The 27,069-nt window shown below is 41.9% G+C and overlaps 1 protein-coding gene across 1 annotated transcript in view; it reads right to left on the reverse strand.

The window, feature by feature from the left end:
• The window catches only part of GALNT17 (polypeptide N-acetylgalactosaminyltransferase 17), a 281,880-nt gene that overhangs the window by 175,780 nt on the left and 79,031 nt on the right, over positions 1-27,069 (reverse strand). The window contains exon 3 of the mRNA XM_005283448.5: positions 7,840-8,006. Coding sequence (XP_005283505.1) covers positions 7,840-8,006 — 167 coding nt within the window. The remainder of the gene's footprint in view (positions 1-7,839; positions 8,007-27,069) is intronic.

Here is a 27,069-nt window from a genome sequence, read left to right on the forward strand (position 1 = left end):
TTATGGCCAATGCCTCTGCATGTCTAGGAATTCCTATGGGAGGCCTATTGACCTATTTTCCCCCCTCCCCCCTTTTCAGAAAAATCACTGTTAATGCAATACACAAGGTCAGAACAGTTGCTGAGATATGAGTGGTAAAGTAGGTCACTACTTTAAGAAAACATAGCAATGGAAAACAGAGGAGTAAACAGTAAACCCCATCTATTACGCTAAGCTAGAGAAGTCAAAGGAAATGGAATCAGCTATTCCCTCTCCTTATGCGCATGCTTCCAACCACATAAAAATAGTGCTTTCGTGAGACTGCCTTTCTGGCATTGTTCCTCCTCACATATCTGTTTCCCTCAGGTAGAGTCTCTGTCTTTTATGCTGAAATGGGGAAGAAGGGGGGAAAAAACCTTGCAACCCAAAGTATCTGCATCACAAACATATATAATTGTGGCAACTTCGGTTTCATGCTGAGCCACTCATAGGAAACCAGTATTTTATGGAGGTGACATCCCTTCTGTGAGAGGCTTCAAGGCGACAGAGAGACAGAGTTTTTCTGACAGATGAAACCCCACATGGATAGCATCAGTTTCTGACATATTTTTGTCAAAAGGTAAGCCATTAATGTTGCACGATCATGGATTTATAGGCCACATTAAACCAGGGGTGTTGGAACAATTTTCATAGTGTGGGAGCTGAGAGCCATTGAACCAAACTATAAACCCTGTATATAATAGAAACTACTTCAAGCCAGGGGGTGCCGCAGCGCCCCCAGCACCCTTAGTTCCAGCACCTCTGCATTAAACAATGACAAGACATTCAAAACTAGAGTTTAAATTTCTCTGCTGAAGGAAGGGGAAAACGCTAATGGGCGTTGTAGGAGGAAGGTGAAAGTTTAATGTGCCCCAGAGTGACAGAGGGAGAAGGAGTATTAATATGCTCTTGCAGACATACCTGTGCTAGCTGTATGCTAGCTAGCTTGCTAAAAATAGAAGTGAGAATGTTGCTGTACAGGCTACAGCACAGTATGTACTTGCTTGTACAACCTGGGCTGAAGCCCAGGTCACCACGGCCTCACTTCTATTTTTAGCAAGCTCGCTAGAGTCCAGCTAGTGCAGGTACGTGTATTCGAGCTGCCATTCACAGCCCCAGCTGCAAAGTAGACATATTCTTAGTGATGGGTGAACCTCAAGTGGCTTAGAGTTCTAGTCTGGTACAGATAAGCACCTAAGATGCTTATGCAAACAACTTGGATTGGCAAAACTGCAAGAACAAACCTGTGTGCAATGCTACATTCTTTCTTTATTTTATCTGTGCAGGGTTCATTTGGCAAATAAATACCAACTGTATTGCAGCTAACACTGATGGTCCATATTGAGATGGGACCCCAGGAGGAAACCTCAGGTCTGGGTTGGACTTTGGATTTCGACTCAGCCCATCCCTGGTTTGTCTCATTAGAAAGATAGGTCCTACCTGTAAAATTAGGTACAAGCGTAAGGAGTGAATATCTGGCCCCACTGAAGTCAACGCCAAAACTCTCATGGCCTTCTCTGGAGCCACAGTTTCACCCAATGATCCAGATTTCCAGGTGAGTGGGGGCTGGTAGGAATCTGAGATTTTGCTTTTAAATACACAGCCATGTCCATCCCATTGGCGATCAACTGCAGCTGGGATCTGTGAAGCCTGCACTGCTCGGTTTCTGCAGAGGTTGATTTTGCACCATTCCTTCTAGATGAATTCTGCTGGACTGTAAATCAGAAGTCACTCTCACATCTAATCTTAATCTAAATCATGGTAAATTACTTCTAATTTTATCTTGCATTTGTTGTGTTCAGCAGTCATTTTAGTGACTGATATTAGCATAAAAGGAAAATAACTCAATGCCTGCCAACACGGCATTGTCAGAACATGCAGCTTTAGGCTCTGAATCCAGAGGGCTATTGCATTTAGGTCAGTAGCAGCAAATTTATTCTCTGTCATATAAATTAAGGGCTGCTTTATCCCAAAATATTGCATCTTTGTAGCGCAGCCCAGAGCCACATTATGTAATAAGTTTGAGTTCAGAAATAGCATGCCAGAAATTAGATGACTTCAACAAAGCGGGGGAGAGGGAAGCCTCCCCTATGAAGTTGTCATTCACATAAACTGGTTACCCTGCCCTGGGCTTTGCTATTTTCAAGGCTTCCTGCTAATTAGAGTAGGGGAGAAAACGTCACACAGTTCAGAGAACTGACTGCAGTTCTGATCAGTTGTGGACTTCGTTGTAAAATTTTACTCTTCCACATCACCACCGATGACCAGAAGATTTAAACGAGCTTCACAAAAACACTAAGTCTCACAGCATCTCTAAGAGACACTTTAGCATTACAGGTCTGTCGCATCGTACGCGCATTTAACATGCGCGATTTCAACTTTACGCGGTCGGCAAAAAAAAAAAAGAAAAGAAAGAGAAAAACAACAATTTGAATACTATACCTGTAGTGCGGGCGATTTTGCACGCCATTGAACTCAATGGGGTTTTGGCTATACGCAGTTTTCGCTTTACGCGCTAACCGTGGAACGGAACCCCTGTGTAAGATGAGACAGACCTGTATATCCATTTCACTGTTTCTGTTTGTAAACTGAGGATCACAGAAGCAAAATGACTTGCCCCAGGTCACAAAGTGAGCCAGGAGCAGAGCGGGGGCTGGAACTGAGGCTTCTTGGTTCCAGATCCATTTTTCTAATTACTGGGCTATCTAGCTCCTCACCACGGTATTTGAGCACATGGACCCCTTACAGATGGGTAGTTTGAAACAAATCGACACTGTGATGGAGTTCAGAGTATTCATCTCCATTCTTTCTCAATTCTAATCCTATTCTCCACATTGGTGCCCATTCCCCTCTTCCCTTTGAAGAGGGCTGGATGGATTCTCTTTCAGCTCACATCCACGTGTTTTTTAAATCACGTTTAAGTTGGAGGTAATAAATATTAGTATTTTTGAATTTTTGGTATTTCACATTTCATGAGCAACTTCAAGGTAAAGGTAAAGGACACTCCTGGTAAACATGCCAGTAGACTCCATTTCACTGATCTCTTGATTCCTATCTGTCTCAATTAATCTTTAGTGGAAGATGAGTCCCAGGAGTTGGAAGCCCTAGAAACAATATATCTGCTGCTCTGTTAAAAAAATGGTCTGGCTGAATATTCAGGTTATGTTTGTCATTGGCAATTTTATTGTGCCACCAAAGCTTTTGGCAACCCCATGGTCTCCAGCTGTTACCGCCCAACTGATATCAGTTATACTATCAACTGGAATTGATAATACTGAAGGCTTGGCCAGCTACACAGGCATTTGAGAAGGTTACTTCTGGCTCATCTGCTAGCACCGAATATTTTGGCTATGAGGATATTGGTTTGATTTTCAGCCAAAGTAATGTGCAAGAAGCACAGAGGAACAGTAGACACAGTGGACAAGAAGGGTCATATAATTGATTAGGCTGGCCTATCGCTGAACTAGAGTTAGGGGGGGGACTTTTGTAACAAGACTTGGAAATGGGCAAAACTCTGTGAGTTTCCACATTTAGTCGTGTACCTTTTAGGTGAAGCTAAGGGAAGGGAAGCAGCTGCCAGCGAGCGAATTATAACATATGGATAAAACTGTGCAAAATGTGGTGATTTAGGCTGCATTATGCACCACGCCGTGGGTTCAATAGACCCCAACACACAGCAAAACCCAGAGAGATAAAACCAAACATTGGTCAGGTCTGCACAATTCTAACCTGGCCACAATCTAGCCAGCATAATACTAGCTGTAATTAAACAACTTATTAATTAGAAGATTTGAGGTACCTTGGGATTTGTGTTGGCTAAGGCAACTTTGATGCCTAACAAGACTTGGAAGGCTCTTACCTTCATGTAAGTCTATTAAAACCTTCCCCTTTTTAATGCGTTCTTCTTCCAAACCCGTAAAACAGTCAGCTCCCAAGAGAACACATAGGAAGCATTGTTATTGCTGAAATGAGCTGAGGAGCAAGATAATGATATATCCAGTCACAGGGAATATTGTTATGCTGAAGTAAATTACAACCAGTCACATGGATCACTGAATGTACCTAGGTATTTTAAGTAGCCTTTTATCTTGGAGTTTTCTTTTATAGTATGAGGTTTTCTTTTCAAACAGATATTATTCCAGATTAAAAACACTTACAGAGAGACTGCAGAAAGGCAGGCGATGCTTAAGCAACAGTCTCAGACAAGTTGTGTGACTGTGAGATAGCATATTGTCTCAGGGGCATATTCTGTATGCCTCCAGCGACCTAGGAAATGTGTTATCACTCAGAAACACAAGCAGTGTAGCGTCTTTGCAATTATAAACCAGCGCAACAAAAAACCAAAGGCAAGTACAAAACAAGTCTTTACATAAAAGTATAGTATGACTTTCAATGGGGAAAAGTTTCAAAACTGAAACTCTCTCAGCATTTGCCTTTAGGGAAGTAACATTTTGTTGCAGTACATTTGAGTTTCTGTCTATGTTTACAATTCAGGTCTACCGATTAAGAATTGTTACATTCAATACATCTCTGTAATACATTTGTATAATTTTATGTTTGCGATGTTTATTGTATATATCACCGTGTAGTAATGCAAGGAGGAAGAAAAATCTAATGTGCCTTTAAAAATCAGTTTATTCTAATCTGGAACCACAAACATCAAACCATTAGATGGTGTACCTATAAGGCAGAGTTAAGGATGCTTGAGTGCTTGAACTGTGTGTTTCTTACCTTTTCATGTTGGGATTTCTTTTAAATGTAATCTTAATTCTCAGTTTCCTGGGTGTTGTTATTCTTGATTTGGGGATAATTAAAACATCCCTGTAAGGTAGGGTGACCAGACAGCAAGTGTGAAAAATCGGGATGGGGGTGGGGGGTGATAGGAGCCTATAAAAGAAAAAGACCCCAAAATCGGGACTGTCCCTATAAAATCGGGACATCTGGTCACCCTACTGTAAGGTCTTTTATTCTTAAATTACTGAGATATACTCTCAACCTCAACTCCATTTTAATGTGGTTATGCAGGGGTTTTTGTATTTTATACAGAGACACACATACACCTCCAAAATATGAAAACCAGAAAGAAGAACCCTAACTTTTCAAAGGCCACTGGTGATTTTAGATTCCTCAGTTTTTGAGTGCCCAGCTGGATATAACTGAAAGGGTCCTGATTTTCAGGAAGTTCAGAGCATCTGCCCTGTGAAAATCAGGTTCTTTTCAGGTATCTGAAGTTTGGCATCCAAGATCTCTAGGTCAGAGATTAAAGCCGCATACCTACAAGTCGTCTTCTCACACAGCCCCTCAGAAATATAGTCTGCCCATTCATAAGCATCAACAACAAACCAGCCATACTCAACCACAAAGTCATACCCTGAAAACTTTAACTCTGACCTCTATTTACGCCTAGGATTCCTGGAGAATTAATCATTATTCTCTATAACCTGTAGTTTAGAATGTGGAATTATTTCCCTGTCAGAACCTTACTCATTTTATAAAATCCATTTGTTCGTAATATTAGAAGAGTGAACCGTAAGATGTTGTTCTTACTATGAGTAACTATTTTCTATCACTGAGGTCTCTTGGGTATGTATCAGTACCGTGGTTTGTGGAGCTCTGGTATGTACGTTGCTTTGTATAATTTATTATCATTTTGGTATCTTGCAGGAAGGCAGAGTCAAGGTTATCTGGCTTACCATTGTGACGCCGGCTGAGGGATGCTGCAAAGGGCTCTGAGGTAAATCGGAGTGCTTTGACAAAGCAGCAAAATGTACAGTGAAACAAGCCAACACTTTCTAAAGCTCTTAGGGACACTAAAGTTAACCAAACTCAGTCTGTGCCTCCCCCCACCATTCCCCCCACGTATTGAACAACACTCAGGTTTCTATCCACCCTCTGACCTGCGCACAGAAAGCACTGCGTGAGCTAGCAGAGTCTTCCTCAGAGCAGATGCCAGTGAAGATGGTGCCTTTTAATCTCAGCAGCAGATAAAGAATGAGAGTTATTAATTTTCTATTCTCATTGCCAGCTGCGGTCTCTGCTATTCAAGGGAGCAACGGTTTTTAAAAGGATTCATTTCGTTGTCCTACTCCTTTCATAAGTGTCTCCAGAGCTTACCAATAGCATTTGTTACAATATTAGCTTCAGTGCTGCATACTGAGTGGCTGACAGAGACTGTTTAGATGCATATTTCTTTGCACAAGGCAGGGACTATTGAAGATAAATAATTAATACACATGGGTTCTCCTTTAAGCCATACTTCACTCTTTATCCAGCCAATGCAGTGTAACTTAGTGGGGTATGTGCAGGATTTCATTTTGAGATTTTCAAAGAATTTTCACCCCCTGTAAAACAGAGGATATACCAAAGACTGCAAACACAAATCACCTTCACCTTTCTTTACTGGTCAGATGAGGAGAGACATGCCCAGCTTGTGTAAATTACCAATGATTTTTGTTGACTTCAATGAAGCTATGATGATTTCCATCAGCTGAGGTTCTGACCATAGTTCCCCTCCCCCAAGCAATTATTAAAATTCATCAGTTTTCTGTGGGGCTTATTACTGTAGTGCCTATTTTTACAGGCTTGAGATGCTTGCTTTATTCCAGTTTTATCTTGTCACATCTTAAATGCAACCTCTCAGCCTTCTTTGGAATGAAAAATCAGCTATCATCCCCCTGGTTCTTCACTTCCAGTTGTATCACAGGATGTAGAGCCCATAATTATTTGTATTATTTCAGCCTATGCAACAGATACTGATGATTTAACCCTTTGTTGGTATTCATTAAGGTTTTAAAAAAAACAACAATAAATTTATAAAAATTGAACGCTGATTGTTTTCTATTTTTATAATTTGTATAATTAGAATCAGGGTGGAGGAATAATTTGGACTTTGAAAATACCAGCATAGAACCCCCATAAAAACTCAAAATCCAGATAGACTCAGAATCTCAAAGGCAGGAAGAGAAAGTGTATCAAGAGAAATTGAGAACAAATTGGTCGCATGGATGGGACACAAGGAAACTCTCTGTTTCCTCTTCTACCCTTTGCCTGTGTGTTTATTATTATTACTATTAACAACAACACCTAGCTCTTATGCAGTGCTTTTCATCCATAAGTCCCCAAGTGCTTTACAAATGGAGGTCAGTATCATTATCCCCAATTCATTGATGGGAAAACTGAGGCACGGGGAGGGGACATGGCTTTTCCAAGGTCATTCACAAGGCCAGTCGCAGAGCCAGGAGTAGAACCCCAGTCTCCTGAGTCCCAGGCCGGTGTTCAATGCATAAGATCATACTACCACATTTAGACTGTAAGGCTCAGATCCTCAAAGGTATTTCGGAGCCTAATTCTCATTGAAATCAATGGGTGTTAGGCTCCCATGTACTTTTGAGCATCTGAGCTTAAGCTTTTGGGGGCAGGGACTGCCTCTTACTATGTGTTTGACAGTGCGCATGTAATAATAATTAATTAATGCTCATTAATTAGCCTCCTTCCAATGCACAGAGATAGTTCCTTTTATTCTCCTGAAATACAGATTGCTTGCAAATTGATTTAGAAGTCTCATTTGAGGTTTGATTTTGGTTCCGCTTATACCACTGCAGCTGATGGAATGGACGCTGACCGAGGGGTGGGAAGAACTGTATGCTGAACAGCACCTGATCTTCCAACGCATGCAGCTCTTTACATCACAAAGCCACTGTCCTCCTATCACATTGAACTTCTTTATGTGGTTTTACTCCCCAAGGGGAAAAAACAAATGTCCCACTGGACCTTTTGGGGATCAAGTGCTCCATGTTTCTTAAAGAGCTCCGCCTACCTTACCTTCATCGCTGTTGTCGTCCACAAGGATAATCTCTTTCAGGAGGTGGGCTGGCGTGTGATTAACAGCGCTGTGCACTGACCGCAGGATCACTGACAACGCTTCATTCACAAAGATGAAAATAATGGAAATCTGGGGCAGATCCTTTGCATATTTCAGCTCTTTGCACCTGTCGCATGAAAAGACACAAAAGGAAATTGGGTTAACAGGATGCACGCTGCAGTGTTGGAAGCTGAGCACACATGTAAAATATCGTAAAGGGCAATTTATCAAGCTTTATGACTGTGTAAAGTTGCATATTCTTGCAGACCCCATGACCACCTCTGCTCTACATTACAGGCATAGGCCCTCGTGCTTTAGGAACATAGAAATTGCCACACTGGATTGGACCCGTGGTCCATCTAGTCTAGTCTCCTGTCTCCAAATATAGCCAGCGCAACTGCGGAAAATTTCCCTCTAAGGAACCTCAGGGAATATGGCTAACTAAGAGGTAGAGTTAACTACAGTTGGGTAAAACAGGGATGAGAGAGACAGAGACAGAATTACAAAGAGACAGACTTCTTTTTTGGTATATTTATTTTTCAAAAGTTCTTTCAACATGGCAAAAGCCTCTGACTTTATAATTCAAAGTAAAGCCTCCATTCTGATTTAGTTTGCCTTTCTTAAGCTGCACTAGTGTGTTTCTTTCTATTTGGTTTTTGGGATTTGCCAGAAGGAAAGGGAATTTAGTGATCTATGGTCAAACAGCTTTAGCAAATGTTTGCAATGCTCTTTGCTGGCTTTCTTATGCATTTTCTCTTCCTTGGGAACATTCTACTCGAGTGTCAACTTGAACTGGCGTCTCTGCACTTCACATCTGTACGTGAGTTTTTATGCAGTTCCATAAATACCTCGCAGTGTTTCAGCATTAATTGCTTTACTTTTATGGCTAAACATTTATTTAGCTACTTTTCTCTGTGCTGGAGCCGGGAGGTTTTCACTCTGCAGCCAAGTTCTTTACTGACAACTCGCAGGTTTATGTTACATGAACAGCTACACCTGAGTTTGTGAACAGGAGCATGATGAACAGGATTAAAGTAGTCAGAAATGGAAGAGATCTTTCAGATAATTAAATCTGTTCCCCTGCAAAGGCAGGATATAGTGTCCCAGTGAGACACAGCAGATATTAAATTAATGCTGCCTTTGATCCTATCCAATCTTAATACATTCATCACAGGATGTAAACCAAGGCGATATATAATAAGTAGGGCTGTTGATTAATCGCAGTTAACTCATGTGATTAAACAAATTAATCAAATTAAAAAAATTAATTGCTATTAATTGCAGTTTTAATCGCACTGTTGAACAACAGAATACCAATTGAAATTTATTAACTATTTTTGGATTTTGTCTACATTTTCAAATATATTGATTTCAATTACATCAGATTATAGAAAGTGTACAGTGCTCACTTTATATTATTTATTACAAATATTTGCACTCTAAAAATGATAAACAAAAGAAATAGTATTTTTCAATTCACCTCAGACAAGTACTGTAGTGCAATCTCTTTATTGTGAAAGTGCAACTTACAAATGTAGATTTTTTGTTACATATCTGCACTCAAAAACAACAGAATGTAAAACCTCAGAGCCTACAAGTCCACTCAGCCCTACTTCTCGTTCAGCCAATCGTGAAGAGAAACAAGTTAGTTTACATTTATGGGAAAATGCTGCCCTCTCCTTATTTACAATGTCACCTGGAAGTGAGAACAGGTGTTCGCATGGCACTGCTGTAGCTGGCGTTGCAAGATATTTAAGTGCCAGATGCACTAAAGATTCCTATGCCTCTTCATGCTTCAGCCACCATTCCAGAGGACATGCTTCCATGCTGATGACACTCGTTAAAAAAATAATGCATTAATTAAATTTGTGACAACTCTTTGGGAGAGAATTGTATGTCTTCTACTCTGTTTTACCCACATTTTGACATGTATATTTCATGTTACAGCAGTCTCCGATGATGACCCAGCACATGTTCATTTTAAGAACACTTTCACAGCAGATTTGACAAAACGCAAATAAGGTACAAATGTGAGATTTCTAAAGATAGCTATAGCACCCAATCCAAAGTTGAAAAACCTTAAGTGCTGTCCAAAATCTGAGAGGGACGAGGTGTGGAGCATACTTCAGAAGTCTTAAAAGAGCAACACTCCGATGCAGAAACTACAGAATCCGAACCGCCAAAAAAGAAAATCAACCTTCTGCTGGTGGCATCTGACTCAGATAATGAAAATGAACATGCGTCAGTCCGCACTGCTTTGGATCATTATCGAGCAGAACCCGTCATCAGCATGGACGTATTTCCTCTGGAATGGTGGCTGAAGCATGAAGGGACATATGAATCTTTAGTGCATCTGTCTTTTTTAATCGCTTGATTTAATCGCTAATAGTAAGGTCTCTCTCATGAACAAGAGTACTCAAGCCTTCGGAGCCTTCCAATGGCTGGGAGCTCTGGACATTCAGGTAATTAATCCCCTCTCACCTGCCTTTAGGTAACCCTCTAAATAAGGGTTATCTTCTTCTTCCTTATGAATCCTGTTCGGAGGATTCTATCACCAGAGGGCCCAAAACAAGAGAGCCTGGGACATGAAGTTTGCCCTTTTGAACTATGCAGGACCACTTACTACTAGAGCTAAGTGAGCCCATTGGGATAAAATGAAACCTGACCTGAACCATTGTGCAAAACAACCCAAAGCAAAGTAAACCACTGAGTTTCAGAAAAAGTTCAGTTAATAAGTCTCCATTCCCTAGCCCCTACCGGGAACCATAATGCTGCATTATTATGGGCCGGATTTTAAAAAGCACTCAGCATGATGGGAGCATACTGGATGCTGAGCTCTCTCAAAAATCTGTCCTGAAGTGTCATAATGGGAACTGCTGGTATGTTAAGCGGGGCTGAAGATCTAGCCAATCATTTCTACGTACTGAAACGTTTTATAAATATGTACCCACAGAGAATACATCAAGTGATTATTTAACTCCTTTAGGTAACGTCACCAAACCCTCCTGCTTTCCTTAAAATAAATGGGGAAAGGAAAAGGAAAAGAAGAAAAAGAAAAGGGCACCAGCCCATGCAAAGGGTCATTCTCAACATCATCTGCGAGAGATTAGATGTAGAACACCCATTAATGTTAGCTGCAATATAATTAGTATTTATTTATCAAATGAATCCTGTGCAGATAAAACAAAGAAAGAATGTAACAATCTCTATGTCATACAGTTTAAAGTTCTTTGACTCTTGGGATCAATTACTTTATTTTTAATTTTGCTAGATGTTTCTTAGGCCACAACAGGCATTGTATATGCTCTGAAATGGGAGGGAGGAAATCAGAAAGATTTCCACAGCAAGACAATTGCCAGATGGCTTATATGTGAACCTTCTTTAGTAGAACAAGTACCTCATATGAAAATAAATCTATGTTTTTCCATTGTAACAACTGCCTTCACCCTAGCTGACGCAGCCTCTCATAAAATCATCTAACAGAAACAGATGCTAAAACAGCTTTTTGGAAAGCATTTCTTTCTACAATGCATCAACAATGGGCTAAAACAAGAATTGATCCTCAAAATATCAAACTGAACTAAAGCAATTTTCTCATTTAAAAAATTGCTCCTGTGTCCTCCAATACACAATAAACCGTGTAAGTGGATAGAGACAGAGAGATATGGAGATAATGCTTCATTTTAATTGTGCATACCTCTGCACTGTTCTTCCTCAAGGCAGGCTATTCTGGTGGTATAACCCGCTCGGTTTGTGACTTCTCAGAGAAACATCCAAACCAAGTGATTTAAGGTTCGCCCACTGTTCATTTACATTCACCCTGCACCACTCCTGTCATATTCCATCTGCCCCGATTATGGAGGACAAATGGATAGAGATGGAGACAACAGATACCAGGATCGTTAATGTGCATAATAGTGAAATCCTCATAAGGCAATCTGGCAGGAGGCAAGGTCTTTCCATAAATACAGTGCTCTCATGTGGCCATGGCTGCAGCCACGATAGGAGACAAAGTAGCAATTCAAAAACAAACAAACAATCTCCAAGCAACTAAAACAAACTTAAGCATCAGTCTTCTTTCAGTGTTCTGCCTTCTCTTACTGGCACAAAGAGCAGCTGGTTCAAGTGTAGCACTCGGCCTGCAGCCACGTGCAATTGTTCTTCAACTCCTCTAGGGTACACGGTGATGGTTTGTTATTGACAGACTGACGTGCCAACAAATATTCATGTGTTCATTCAAGAAAACACCTGGTGCTTTTGTTCTCTCATGGGGCTGAAGGAAATAAAAAATTAAAAAAAAAAACCCTACAGTGCTTCAGCTCAGCCATAATTAGAGGGGCCAATGGAGAACTTGTTAAAAGCAGCAGAAATAATGAGGGGTACATTACATCGGAGGCAGCTTAATTTTTTTCTTAGCACTTGCAATAAAAAGGGACTGATCTGAACTCCATGCTTTATTTATGCAGACCATGTGGCTCAGTATAGTTACAGCTGTGGTTTGGGAAGATGACAGCTCCACTCTTGGAAATATTTCTTGCACATTTTGAGAGATGAGTGTAGGAGCAAAGGATCCTCTATACCCTATACGCTCATCAGCCTGTCAGAACCTGAGTACTGCCGTGACCTGTGGCCGTTACTGGCGGATAATGAGAGGAAGTTGGAATGTCTGTAATGGATAGGGTGAGAGAAGAATTCCCTGCCAACCTGGAACATGACTATGCCCTGAAGCATGAGATGCACTTATTGTCATCTTAGCAGATATAACTATATTGTTATAAGAAAATTCAGCCCCTTTCAAAAACAGAGAAACGGGTTACGTGAAAGATCTGTTGTGCCTCTCATTAATTGAGAAGAATGAGTCTTCAATGGCCAGTGTCCTTTCAGAAGCTCACCAATAGCAGAATGAACAGCGCCTGAGGGGGAACCTCAACAATACTGCAACATTTCAACAATGCTCAAGCTATCAAAATGATCTTTTACACCAGGGACTCTCAACCTTTCTCTTTCTCATCCCTCCCTCCGCAATACGCTATAAAAACTCCATGGCCCACCTGTGCAACAACTGTTTTTCTGCATATAAAAGCTAGGTCCGGCATTAGGGGATAGCAAACAGGGCAATTGCCCTGGGCCCAGGCGAGTCTAATGCTGATCCTGCTCGGTGGACCCCTTGAAACCTGCTTGCAGCCCCCAGCGGGTCCCTGATTGAGAACCACTGTTTTAGACCACTATATTAATACAGGAAACACAATCCCCGGACATGGTTCAAAGTGGCTGATTTCCAGACAAAGCCACAAAATTCTGATCCAGATCTGAAATGCTCCCAAGGTCATTGGGAGTTGGATTTGGGACACTCGTTCAGTTTGTTAGTGAAATCAGGACCCAAACCCCAGATCTGGAATTTAACGTTTATAGGAGTGTCCAGATCTTGGATTTTGGGTCTAATTCGGGAATGAGCCTCTTTCTAATTATACTTTATGTATCTATATGGCATTTCTTGTGGGACCAGCAGTGAAAGTACTATAATACCTTTGACAAAGGATCTTCTCATGGTAATTCTGGACCTAATCAGAAAGGAAATATCATGATAAAACCTGTTTTTGCATATTTCCAGCCTAATACTGCAGTCCAGAAATTTGAAGGGTTTCAATAACCATAAAACATTTGGTTTCTTACCAGAACAATGAGTCTTTGGAGGTTCTTCAGAGTTACTAATAATATATACATAGATTTTAAGACCAGAAGGGCCCATTACGATCATCTAGTCTAAGTTTCTGCATACCAGAAGCCACAGTATCTCACCCAATAATTTTTGCATCAAGTCCGTAACTTCTGGCTGAGCTAAAGCACCTCTTCTAGAAAGACATCCAGTCTTGATTTAAAGACTTCAAGTGATGAAGAGTCTACCACATCTCTAGCTAAATTGTTCCAACAATTAATTAACCTTCCTGTTAAAAATGTGAATCTTGTTTCTAGTCTGAATTGGTCTAATTTCATCTTCCAAATGTTGGATCTTGTTATGCCTTTTTCTTCTAGATTAAGAAGCTGTCTATACTACCAGAATCTCCTCCCATGTAGGTACTTGTGGACTATGATAATCAGAGATGGACCTGAACCAAAACCAGAAGTCGTTGGAGCTATGCCAGTTTACACCAATCTAGGACCTGGCCTCTTAGATCTAAATGTCCTCAGACTTTGGAAGAGTTCAGATTCAGATCTGGTTGCTCACACTCTATCTTCAGCACTTAACTAGCACTTTACATCTGCAAAGTACTTACCAATGTTGGCAAACAGACCACATTAACTAATTCATACACTTTACACAATGGTATTTTTACTAATAAATCCTGCTGCTTCCCTTCCTCCCCCACTGTCAAATGTGCTATGGCACCTTCTTGTAGGATTTAAATAAAAACACTGAAAATCAATAAGGAAAACCAAAATGTATCTGCTGGCATCACTTATAGTTTTGCCTCTTACTCAGATGCAACCATTGATTTGAATGAAAGGCACTTCTATGCCCCATTAAATCATGGCTGACAAAGGCTACAACTCCTGACAAATGCTCCTTGCCCCTAGCACACATTTTATTGGGGATCCAGTTAAGAACATATTTAAACTGTGAACTTGTGTTGTCACCTATACCAAATTTGTGTTAGTGTATCATTGGGTCCGATTCTCTGTTACGCTATGGCCCTCTGACACCATTCTGGCAGAAGAAAGGAGCCCTAAAGGGGATAGAAACATCTACACCAAACCTGTTTTTAGCCCCTGATATAAGGGTATATTGAGATGGGTTGGGTGAAGGGCATTGGAAGGGGAAATCAAGCCAGAAGCATGGGCATGGCCAATGCACACTACACTATAGCCATTCTCCACTTCACAAGACCCAAAGGGGGGGTCATGGGAAGCAGACTGTAATTTAGAGTGGCCGTGAGGTTGCCCGAATGTATGCCAGGGGCTGCACCATCCCCAAACAGCCCCACTATACAGCGGGAACACAGTTGCCTAAAGTTCAGCACAGAAATGGAATAACACAGTTGGGCCTCCTAGGAGCTGGTAAATGTCCCCACAACCCTGTATACAGATGGTAGGAAAGATTTTTACATCAAATCCAAACGTGTAACCAACAGAATACACAAGGAAGCAGCTGGAAAGGAGGGATACAGCTGAATACGGGAAGGGGGATATTTTTATAAATAGCTCTTCCCACATATTAGACTACTCCATTATAGAAATAACCATTCAAGTGAGAGAGAGAGAGAGATGACTGGTTTTTTGCTGAACAGCTTTGGGTATATCAGGCCGTATGAATCACATCAGCAAATTTCAGAATAAAATAAAGGTTTGTTACCACGTATGTTTGTGTCTGCTGGACAAGTCTGTCATGAGATTCACTGAGCATTCACTTTTATCTTTGCCACATAGTTGTGAGATCAGAATGCTTATTGACTGTCCCAGTAACAGCAAAGGGGATATCATATAATTTACTGCTTGGTCATCCTGCTGAGGTGAAAAATATCCCAGTATCACAGCAAATGTTCTTACAGCACAGAGAGACCCGAGGCTAGCAAGCAGCCTCCTAAAATTACTCAGGCCTCCTCACTGATTTATCATGGTCCCATTTGGTACTAAGTTAAGAGTTATCTTCTGACTTCTAGGGTGCAATACCACGCCTGTGTCACAAAATCTACCTCTACCATGATCCCCAAAAAATCACTCCCTTCCCACATTGGTTAGACAAGTAGCAATCTGAGGATGAGATTATTTCTTCATACTCCCAACCCGCATCCAATCCATCTGTCTGTTTCAGCCACGTATTGCAACTTGTCTGCTACACACATTGTGAACAACCTAGGGCATGGATTGCCGTCCTTGCTATTTGTCTGTATAGCTCCAAGGGGGGCCTGATCCTTAAATGGGCTTCTCAGGTGCTACCATCCTATTTAAATAAATAACAAGTGATGAGACAGAGAGGCCGAAAGGATTAACGAGATCCTATGACCCTAGTTAGCCCCATTCTGCTGTACCTGCAACCAATGCCAGGGAATAAAAGGAGGGGGGGAATAAAAGGAGAGAGAGCCTCGTTCCATTCAGGGCTAGCTGGCCTGGAAGGAAGACAGAGTTCTGCCTTAAACGAGCTTCGCTTGCAGAGCTGCGGAGAGACGAGTCTGCTAGCTGGAGCAGCCACCGGGGAGTAACAATTAGACCCCAAGCAGCGAGCAACGCATGAATCAGAAACTGCTTGGGAAGCAAGCCTGAAGGGCAGGAATGACCCCCTGAAGGACTTGGGGATGGTCGAGTATTAAGCTAGGTTTAGTTTTTCTTGTAAAACATTTTGTGGCTGAGCTCCTCAACCCCACCCAGAAGGAGATAAAACTGGAGGGACAATTAGGCAGTGGGCTGGAGCCCAGCTCAGTGGGCAGCCGAGAGAGAGATTCTCCCCACCCCTGGGAAAAACACTCTAACACTATTTTTTGTATTAAAAAAAATCACATGCTTGTATGTAAAGTGGGGTCGAGACTAGTGTTCTTGGTATATGTTGTGAGGTCCTTGCTTGTGTTATTTACTCCCTTGTAGGGGAACAGAATAAACATGCTGATAACTGAACACAAAATTAGACTGCAATGAACATCAGAGTATTTATACATCAATAGGTTCTGCTAAGCATCCAGGAGTTTGGATTCTTTTCTGTACCTTTTTGCTATGGAATTTGGGCTGGGAATTTTATGAGAATGGGATTTGTCAACATTCCTAGTAACAGCGAGGCGTGGATCGAGTCTGCTGCCTATCATAGGGCTTCCTGTCGCTGCTGTAAAGAGGAAGCACAGAGATGCTTTTAAGTACAAAATAAGCTTTTGGAATCTCTTGAACCACATACGCGAGCGTGTGCAAAACCACAATGTCTCTGGCTTGGGTTTGTTGAAGATTTTGCATGAGTTCTTACTCTCTCTGGACCAGTTTGCTCATCCGTACCCAAAACTATAAAAAATTGAGGTGTAACACCAGTGAGGCTATCAAAAACCTTAGGAAAGGCACTTGAGCCTGACCCCTTCTGCAAAGTTCATCTCCAACTCTGCATCCATATCTCATCTTCTTGACATCCCAAACGCTGATTGATCAGCATTAGTGAGTTCTGAACCAAAGGGCAAGTCTAAGAAATGTCAATGCAAATGTGGAATGTTGTTGTCAATGCATCACATATAATTCCATAAACCCCCTTCCTGCTTACGTTGGTATGGTTATAACTGTAAGACTCTGATCCCAACTCTCCTACATTTTTGCCATGTTATGAAACCATTTTTAAACGCTGAGTTTAAGAAAAAAAATCTTTCGGTCATTATGGAGGCAAGTTTGATAGGGGCCAAAGTTTGGTTGAACAGCTTCTCCAAACCCTTTTTAGGACTGAATCACTACCTAATCTTGATTGTAAGGACTAGTTAATCCGAATTACACATCCTATTATTAAGAGAACAAAAGGGCAAGCAATGAAACTGAAAGACAGTAAAATTTAAAACTGGTGAAAGGAAATACTTTTTAAAACAATGCTTCATTAACATGTGGAACTCCTTGCCACTAGATACCAGTGAGGTCAAGAGATTAGACATTTATATGATTAATAAGAACATCCAGCGTTACATTTAATTGTAAGTGATATAAATCCTCATGCTGCAGGGTATAAGCCAATTTTAAACAGGTGGAAGTTAATGAGACACTTCTACAATTATTCCAAACTTAGCCTTCTTCTGAAGAATCTGGTACTGGGTTCCATTACAGACAGGATACTGGCCTGAACTAGTGTCACAATTCCCAAGCAGGCCAACTGCTTGGGGGCCTGCAATTTCTGCACCTTGTGGCCCATATTGATTCAGTAACTCACAAGCCAGCCAATCTTCCACCATAGAGGCAAGGAAGAGATTGTTCATCTTAAATAGGGCTAGCTGGCCTAGCATGCATGGGAGCAATGGGAAGGCTGAGAAAATTCATGGTGCAATTTTCCCATCCCATAAAGCAGAGATGCATCATCCTTGCACACTCCCATACAAGCCATGACATGTTTAATATCTTTCTATATACTGTACATACAAACTTTTTTATTTAAACACACATCCCTGCCTCGTCTCTCCACCTACCCAGCAGGCTGCCAGCATCCCTGACTCCAGCAAACAGAATTAGGAATGTTTACAACAGTCCACACATTCTGGGGCTATAGGCATATTTAACAATCCTTCCAATGGATGAGAAATTGACACAGCCCTGCCCATGAGGAGAAATCATCTGCAAAGCGTTCTCTGTTGAAGCACTTGGAGCATTGCGCAAACCATTTATACCCAGTGGTAAACAGCAGCATTCAAGCATTCTAGAGTCAGTGCCCAACAGGAAAACAGGATGCCAAAATTCCAAAACACCGTGGAAACATTAAATAAAAAGGGGAGAGGATCCCCCACATCAGCTGGTAAAGGTCCATCATACGATAGCTCACCAGATGTGCATATGCATTCGTGACCATGACTTAGAATAATTGCTACCTAATACTAATTACTGAGAGTACTGGTACTTTGGGCAAATTAGAATATTCATTCTGAGGATCTAACAAGACTGTGCAACTTTAAGCCTCAATGAAGCAAGAATTATTACCTCCATTTTACAGAGGAGGAAACTGAGGCACAGTAAGGCTAAGTGACTTGCCCAAGAGATAGCAAGTCATTCTCAGAGCAGGAAATAGAAAAGCATGCAGCTTTAGCCACTAGATCTCCTTAGAGGAGAAAGGCTATTTACAAAAAAGGGTCCCTCCTTGGTAAAGCTTGTCCCTTGTTGTCCTCCTTTTCCTTGTGCTGCTTCATCAGCACCAAGCAGATGGAAAGATTTTCCCCAGACACAGTGCAATCCTTGGGAGGATCAAAGCCTGGCTGGCCAGTCGTACACCACTCATCCCCCATTGGACTGTCTTCAATTTCTCTTAGTGGACTATGTCGCTGGGGTCCAGATTTTCAAAGCACTCCTCACCCATTTCAGCATCTAAGCCAGGAGGCCCAATTTTCTAAAATGCTTAGCACCCAGCTGGCCATCGAAATCTAGTTATTAATCATTTCTTTGCTGGCCACCATACAAAATAAATCATCCTAACATGCTTATCCAGAGCATATCCTTTACTGACATTCCTTTCTTGGATGCAGTTTTGTTGTAGCCATGTCGGCCCCCGGATTTAGAGAGACTGAGGTAATATCTTTTATTGGACCATCTTCTGCTGGTGAGAGAGACAAGCTTTCCAGCCAACACAGAGGCATTCTTCAGCTGTGTAAGCTTGAAAGCTTGTCTCCTTCACCAACAGAAGATGGTCCAATAAAAGATAATATCTCACATTCCTTTCTTGTGGGAGGTTTGAAAATTTAATTGGGCAAATGTTCTTTTGATTATTGGAATAAATGATTTGTTACTTCTTGTCTTTGAGAACATCCATAAACTGGGGAAAGTGCTGAACTATTTGGCTGTGTATTTTGTAGGTTTTCTATAAAACTTGGTCCAATGGCATAAAGAGAGTTCAGGTTCATAAGATCATAATTTTTTTATGCCTCTCCTTGTGTCTCTCAGTGACATCTGGTGTTAAAATGCAAGAGTAAGGTAAAGCGCAATAAAAAAATCCCTGCAGAACTTTTGTAGATTTGACGGTGGAATTCTCTCAGAAATTATAATCATTTAATATAGATTCATATTTGACCGTGAACAAATGCATGAAGGAAGAGAACATTTTATACGTAAAAAGATGTATTATTAATTATACCTGCACTTTTGCCAAAGTCTCTTTCACTATTCAGCAATCTCTGTCCTTAGGTGGCCCCCATCAGCACATCAGAGCACCTCCCAGCATCCCTATAAAGTAGGGAAGATTTATTTTCCCTATTTTTCACATGGGAAACTGAGGCACACAGACAAAATGTCTTATCCATGGTCACACAGGGAGTCTGTGGCAGAGCTGGGAATTGAACTTACATCTTCTGAGGACAGGTCTACATTTAAAGTTTAGATGGGCATAGCTATGTTGCTCAGGGATGTGAAAAATTCACACCCCTGCGCACCACAGCTATGCCAAACTAAGCCCCAGTGCAGATACAGCAAGGTTGATGGAACAATGCTTCCGTCACGCTATCTTAGATTACCTGCAACGACAGAGATAAACCTTCCACCACTGCTGTAGGAAGTGTCTACACTCTGGCATGACAGTAGGATAGCTACAGCTCTTTAGCTGTGCTGCTGTAGCTCCCGAGTATCGACAAGCCCAGAATCTCACTCAAGAGTTTAACCACAGCCTTCGTCCCCTTTAATTAAGACATTAATTATTTAAGTTCCACAAGTCCCCATCTGAGGTTAGCATTATTAGCCCTTTAAACTGTGGCGCACAAAAATTAAGTGGTTAACCCCCAGATCACTGGTACGGAGGAATAGAACCCAGGAGTCCAGACTAAAATCACTAGACAACTTTTTTCAACTTTTAATTCTCAGACTGGGGTTACAGATGAGAATTTTTTAAAGGAGGATGAAAAATGCTCTATCAGAAAATAGCTGAACACAGACATGCTATTTTGAAAATAAGCACTTAAAATAGCCAGTGGTCTTGATGAAGGTCTACGTACAGTACTTAGGTACAAAAGGTACAAAAATGAAGGTACAAAAAATGTGCCTTGATGCTATAGAGAGCTAAGCACCCTCAGCTCCCGTTTGACTTAACTGGAAGATGAGAGCGCTCAGCGGCTTGAAGGACTGGGCTACAACACTGAAGTCTTGGAGCCAGTACTTCCAAATTCTGTTCCTGGCTTTGCTACTGAACTGTCGAACACACTCCCTGGCTCAGTTTATTGGAGGAATTGACTGAACCACAAAGGGGTTTTCTGAGATTTTTACATTAAAGTGCTTTGAGATCTATGGAAGTGTCAACTGAACAAATCTAAGCTTTGACATTCTCTGTTGGGCACATCAGATGTTCATCATATCATTTAAATGTAATATGGTGCCTGAGAACCCCAGTTCATTTACTCTAGGTTAGCACTTGATACTGGTGGGAGTTCAGTGAAAACCGGCTTGTTGCCTCTTCGCTGTGCAGATCAATATACAACTGCTGGAATCTTTGCCTGCCACATTTAAAGTGCAATTATTTGTATATACCATTATTATAAGAACTTCTTATCCTAGCAGGCACGTAATTTTGTAACATATCCTGTATACGGTAAGGACAAATGTATAAAGTAGGTGACTATAAAGTTTGCATGGACTGGAATAGCGTGAGGAATGATACCATTGCCATGATAGGTATTATAAAAATGATAAATTTAAAAGAAATAACTGTGTTCATAGATAATTCTTTTCTCTAATAATGGATCCACATTACTGACTGCTTAGAGGGTGGTTTTAGGACTGGTGAGATTAATTTTTGCCTTTTACTGGTGTCTGTGGAAGTTTTCATATAAATTCACTTAAGCGCTATCATCGAACTGATGAGTCTGTACCACTGTGGTGTTGCTGAGCAGGACTTGGCAAGCTTTCAATTTGCTGCCTGGTGGAATCTGAAATCGAAAAGGTCTTTAAAAAACACACTCAACCCACGGAAGCCAGTCTTGACATGATCCACACAAATATTTCCATTTCTCGCACCTCACCTCATACATCACTATCCGCTCATCATAACTAATTGCCATATTGCATCACAAAAGCGCACAGTTTCATGAGAAGCTACCTATGTAAGCCTGCTTTGGGATGACAGCTGGCAAATAGAAATGCTGTGGTTGGTGATAATAATACTTTGTTCTTCTACAGACCTGCCAAGGATCTGCAAACACTCTTCAAACATTAGTTAAAGGTAAGTTATTAGGTAATTAATCAATTAACTAGGAACAGGTATTCCCTCGTCCCCTTTTACATTTGGGGAAAATGAGGGATGGAGCAGTCTAGTGACTTCCCTAAAATCATACCATTAATTAATGGCAGAGTCAGAACAAGATCTCAAGAGTTCTGACGCCTGATCCCCTTGCTCTAAATTCTCAGACAACATGCTTCCTCTGATTTCCCTGTTCTAAAAATAACAGGCAACATTCATCCCTGCAAAAACTCCATTGGGACAGAGTCTGCTCTCAGTGACACAGGTGTAAATCCAGAATATCTTCCCTAGCCTAATGAAGTTACTCACGGGTTGAATTTGGCTGGTTATTTTTTCCCACCAGGAAAAAGGCAAGGCATAGGGGTGGAGGGGAGAGGTATTGTAAGGCTACCACTTTTAGAGCAAAGGGAGTGGGAGCTAGAACTCCTGGAACTTCTAGTGCCTCGCTGTATGACCTTGGAGAAGTTACTCAGGCTAGGTTACACTAGCAGGGGGGAGGGGATCGACCTAAGATATGCAACTTCAGCTACGCGAATAGCATAGCTGAAGTCGGCGTATCTTAGGTCAATTTACCTGGCCGTGAGGACGGCAGCAAGTCAACCACTGCCGCTCCCCCGTCGACTCCGCTTCCACCTCTCGCCGCGGTGGGAGTTCCGGAGTCAACGGTAAAGCGATCGGGGATCGATTTTGTCGCGTCTACACTAGACGCAATAAATCAATCCCTGATAGATCGATCACTACTCGCCAATCCGGCGGGTAGTGTAGACATGCCCTTAGTATACGTGTCAAATGGGGATAACACTATCCTACTTCCCAGGGATGTTTAGACTGATGAATTTGGCCCCACACTGCTAGAGAACTGAGAATTGCATGGTTGTACAGATTTCAATAGTTAGTTGGAGCTGTTGGCAGGGATTTTAAAAGCACCTAAGTGAGTTAAGTACCACTTTAAGTGCCCCATTAGGCACCTATTCATATCTTTAGGCATATAAATACCTTAAAACATCTGGCCCCAGGTGCCTAACTTGAGTAGGCGTTTATGTAAATCCCACACATTTTAAAAACTACAAAACAGGCACATTTGTTGCCATTGTAACTGAGGGACTAGCCAGCCATAGTAGAGGCAAGTTTTCTTCTCAGTTGAATCAGTGACTGTACAGATTCATATTTGTTATTTGGATAGACAATGAATAGTTGGATATATATCTGATGCATACCAAATACATCCTATACACAGACATCAATGAGGCTACTAAGAGTTTACTGAATATAGGAGATTTTCAGCTCAAACAGTATTCAACCACCGGGACACAAGATATAGAAGTGTCCAAACCAGATACAGTAGTTGGGAATCCGGATTAAAACTTCCTCAGAGTTCAAAGATGTTTGGATCGGTTATTTTGTTTTGGGCCCTTCATTATTAGGAGACCCTTTTCAGTATAGACATAATTTGATTGCACTGACATGATATTATTATTATAATGTTATTGATACAGCTGTGAAGCCATGGGAGATGAGCTCTTACATATCAACGGCCAGTGCGGAGTTGATTGGGCAGAATGCTTTTGTCATGATCAGACTGCAAAGCACAACAGCTGAAATATAATACATGTTATAAATCATGCTAAAATCTTCTTTTAATCTGTTGACTGGGCTTTTATTGCATGCAGGTGCATATGTCTGTATGTGTGACCATGCTTGTTTTATGTTCTCTAATCCAGTTCTCACTTTTCCCCCCTTGTAATACACTGTTACACATGTATGAACTGCGGCATCTTTATTGTTTGCTGTCTTCAAATCTAAGCAGAATTCTCCCTAAACTATAGATACACATGTAATTCCATAAATTAAACCTATCAATCTGAAGAATGTTCAGTTCACTTGCTCTGCACACATATCAGGTTTACTCAGGATATTAATTGATTCTCTGAACTTTAGGAATTGAAAGTAAATGAACAGCACAATTTTAAGAAAAGCAAAACTAAATATCACAAAGTGTACGTTGTTCAGTTATTTTCACAATTATAGTTTAGTTGTGTTTGTTTATGATAATATAGTAACTTCCGGTCATGGCCCAGATTCAGCAAAGCATATCAACATGTGATTAACTTCAAGCACATGACTAATCCTATCCCTATTCAGCACTGCACTGAAGCACTTAATTTAACTGAATCAGTTAAATTAGTTAGTAAATGTTCTATAGTATGTTTTGGAAAAATAACATTTGTTTTGGTAATATGAGACTTCATGGCACCATTCTGCTATGAAATGTTTAAAAAGTAGGAAACATTGGTTGTTGTTGTCTGTAACTAGTACTGAACAGAAAATTGACCATTAGTGATATCTACTGTACATAAGATATCTGTATATCTGTGTTTGTATATATATTTTTAAGTAAATGAAAATTCATGTCTTCCCAAAACTTCAAAGTTATTACTCATGCTGCACATCATGACCACAGACAATTTCATCACAGACATGGAAACAGAACCCAGAGGTTCTTATTCCAAAAGCAGTCTTCTACCAACTAAGCTAAAGGAGACCCTCCAGCACTTGTTAGCAGTGGAGGGCTTAAGACCCATAGTTAAAGCAATTCTGATTGCATCCTGTAGTTGGCAGCAATGCACATACACATTTGCCAAATACAGTATCTTTGGACACATATGTATAAAATTCTGGTTGAAAAATAATGGTACAAGCTGGACAATAAACTCCCAATTTCAAACAAAAAGGCTCATTTTATTTTTACCTGTTCTCTATTCGTTGCTATATTCAGATTTTAAAACTAAGGATTTGTTTTTATCTACAAGGTGTTATAAAGCCCGAAATAAAAACCTCTAGTTATGTGATGATCTTTAAATTGTATTCATTTTAAATGGGGTTATATACAAGTTCAAGTAATCAGGTCTCAGAACTCTACGCTAGTATAGACCATGTAGCTAACGCTGAACATTAATGTATATAGCCCGAAGTTACAAATGAAAAACAGGTGGTACCAACACCAATTACAAGTGTCAAACTTTTTAATGAGTTTGTGTGCACATATTGTTCAAACGGGGGAATTATTGAAAATCTAATAACTTTCTCCACATGCACACAAATTTGGATACATTTAAGAACAAAGATAAAATAATGCTACCTATTTAATATAAAGATTTTATTAGCATCAGTGCTGCAGAGCCAACATGGTAACCTAAGAGAAAGCTGCATGCTTCCGTGCCCTATGCATAATCAACAAAAGAAGCCGCTAAATTCTTCTAACTGTGGCATCTTTATTTAAGAGGCAGATAGAGCACATTTTGATTTTCCGATTTCTGGTTGCGTTTGCATGTGAAAATGAGGGCATTCTTCGCTGGTGATGATGCATGAGAAGGAAAGAACCCATACCGGTTTTCAGATCTCAAGTTGAGTTTGTGAGACTAGCATTTGGTAAGGAGCAAATCTGCACTAGTAATCACAGAGATGGGATAAATATGGAAAACCTTCAGCGTTCAAGTCAGCATTCAGAGTCTAAGTAAGGGTCGCAGCCTCAGCTGGTGTAAATAGGCATATAGCACCACTGAAATCAATAGATCCACCCCACTTTACACCAGCAAAGGATCTGGACTGTAATGTGTGGCACTCCTTATATGAATCACCAGAGGTCTAAATGAATACAATGGGGAGCAGCAAATATCCCTCTACTCCAGGGGTGCTCAAACTTTTGTACTGGTGACCCCTGTCTAGAGTTACTATATTTCAGTCCTGCAAAAAGAGGACACTCCAAGGGGGCCCCTTCCCTGCCCCCAGCCCCGCCCCAATTCCGCCCGCAGGGTGACCAGAGCAAAAAAAAAAAACAAAAACGGCGGCAGAGGGAGGCCCTGGAGACGCAGAGGGAGTGCGGGGCCAGGGTGAGTACCTGGAGGGAGAGTAGGGGGGCAGCCCGCGGGGCAAGGTGGCGGCTGTTCCTTCTCCCCACCTGGGCAGCCGGACTCGGGAGCAGCCGCTGCTGCAGCTCCCACTGCCGCGGGGGGGAGGAAGCGGCCGATGGCCAAGCTCGGCGGCTGCGGCTCTGGCGCCCGGGCCGAACCCCCCGAGCCTGGGCCTGTTGCAGGGACCCAGCTGCGCGCACACTGCGCCCAACCCCTGGCTGCCCAGCTGATGCAATCCCGCAGCGGCCCCGGGGCAGAGGCATCGGCAGCCCCGTTCGTTCCCCTGCGGGACCGAGCGGGACGGGAGGGCTGGGGACTGCTGCCCCCACTCCGGGGCCGCCCGCGGGATTGCACCAGCTGGGTCCCCGCAGCAGGCCAGGGCTTAGGGGTTCATGCCCCGGGCGCCAGAGCCGCAGTCGCAGAGCGCCACATGCTTGGCCGCTTCCCCCCGCGGCAGTGGGAGCTGCAGCAGCGGCTGCTCCCGAGTCCGGCTGCCCAGGTGGGGAGAACGAACAGCCGCCGTCTGGCCCTGGAAAGTTGGAGCCCGGGGAGGAGGCGGTCCCCTTACCATGCCTCCCTATTTTCCCGGACATGTCCTGCTTTTTGGAAATTCCTCCCGGACGGGGATTTGAGGACCAAAAAGCTGGACATGTCCGGGAAAATCCGGACGTATGGTAACCCTACCCCTGTCACATAGCAAGTCTCCGAGTGCAACCCCCCCCTTATCAATTAAAAACACTTTTTAATGTATTTAACACCATTATAAATGGTGGAAGCAAAGCAGAGTTTGGGGTGGAGGCTGACAGCTTGTGATCCCCCCCATGTAATAGCCTCGCAATACCCTGAGGGGTCCCGACCCCCAGTTTGAGAACCTCTGCTCTACTCACAGAACTCTGATATATCCAGTAGCAATCTGCATTTGGATAACATTAATGTATAGTTGCTAATGCCCAACCTTCTCCTTTTCTGCCAAAGCTTTGTATTTGATTCCACCGTTTGTCCCCAAGAAATGCCTTGAAGTGAGATCAGCTGTGAAATATTTGGAAGTACATGCAAAAGCTGAAACAGTTTGATCTTAGGGTGACCTTTCCAAGGTTCCCTACATTGTCTATGTTAAGTTCATAGCATATCCACAGGATTGTTAGATAAGAACATAAAATACTCTTTCTGGAAGGTTACGACGTGACACTACTTTATTTCTTAGAACCCATAACCCTAACATGCACAAACAAAAATCGAGAGAAAAAACAAGTCTTCTCTGTAAGGAAGTGATGCACAACTCACCACAACTTGCTCTTGGCTGGCTCTTCCCGCCTGCGGGATTGCACCAGCCGGCTCTGGCTGCTGAAAACCCAGTTCAAACACTTCCCTACAGAACCCCCCCAGCCTGCAATCAGGACCCGAAAAGCCAT

This window comes from Chrysemys picta, chromosome 19 (assembly GCF_011386835.1).
Source record: "Chrysemys picta bellii isolate R12L10 chromosome 19, ASM1138683v2, whole genome shotgun sequence".
NCBI lineage: Eukaryota > Metazoa > Chordata > Testudines > Emydidae > Chrysemys > Chrysemys picta.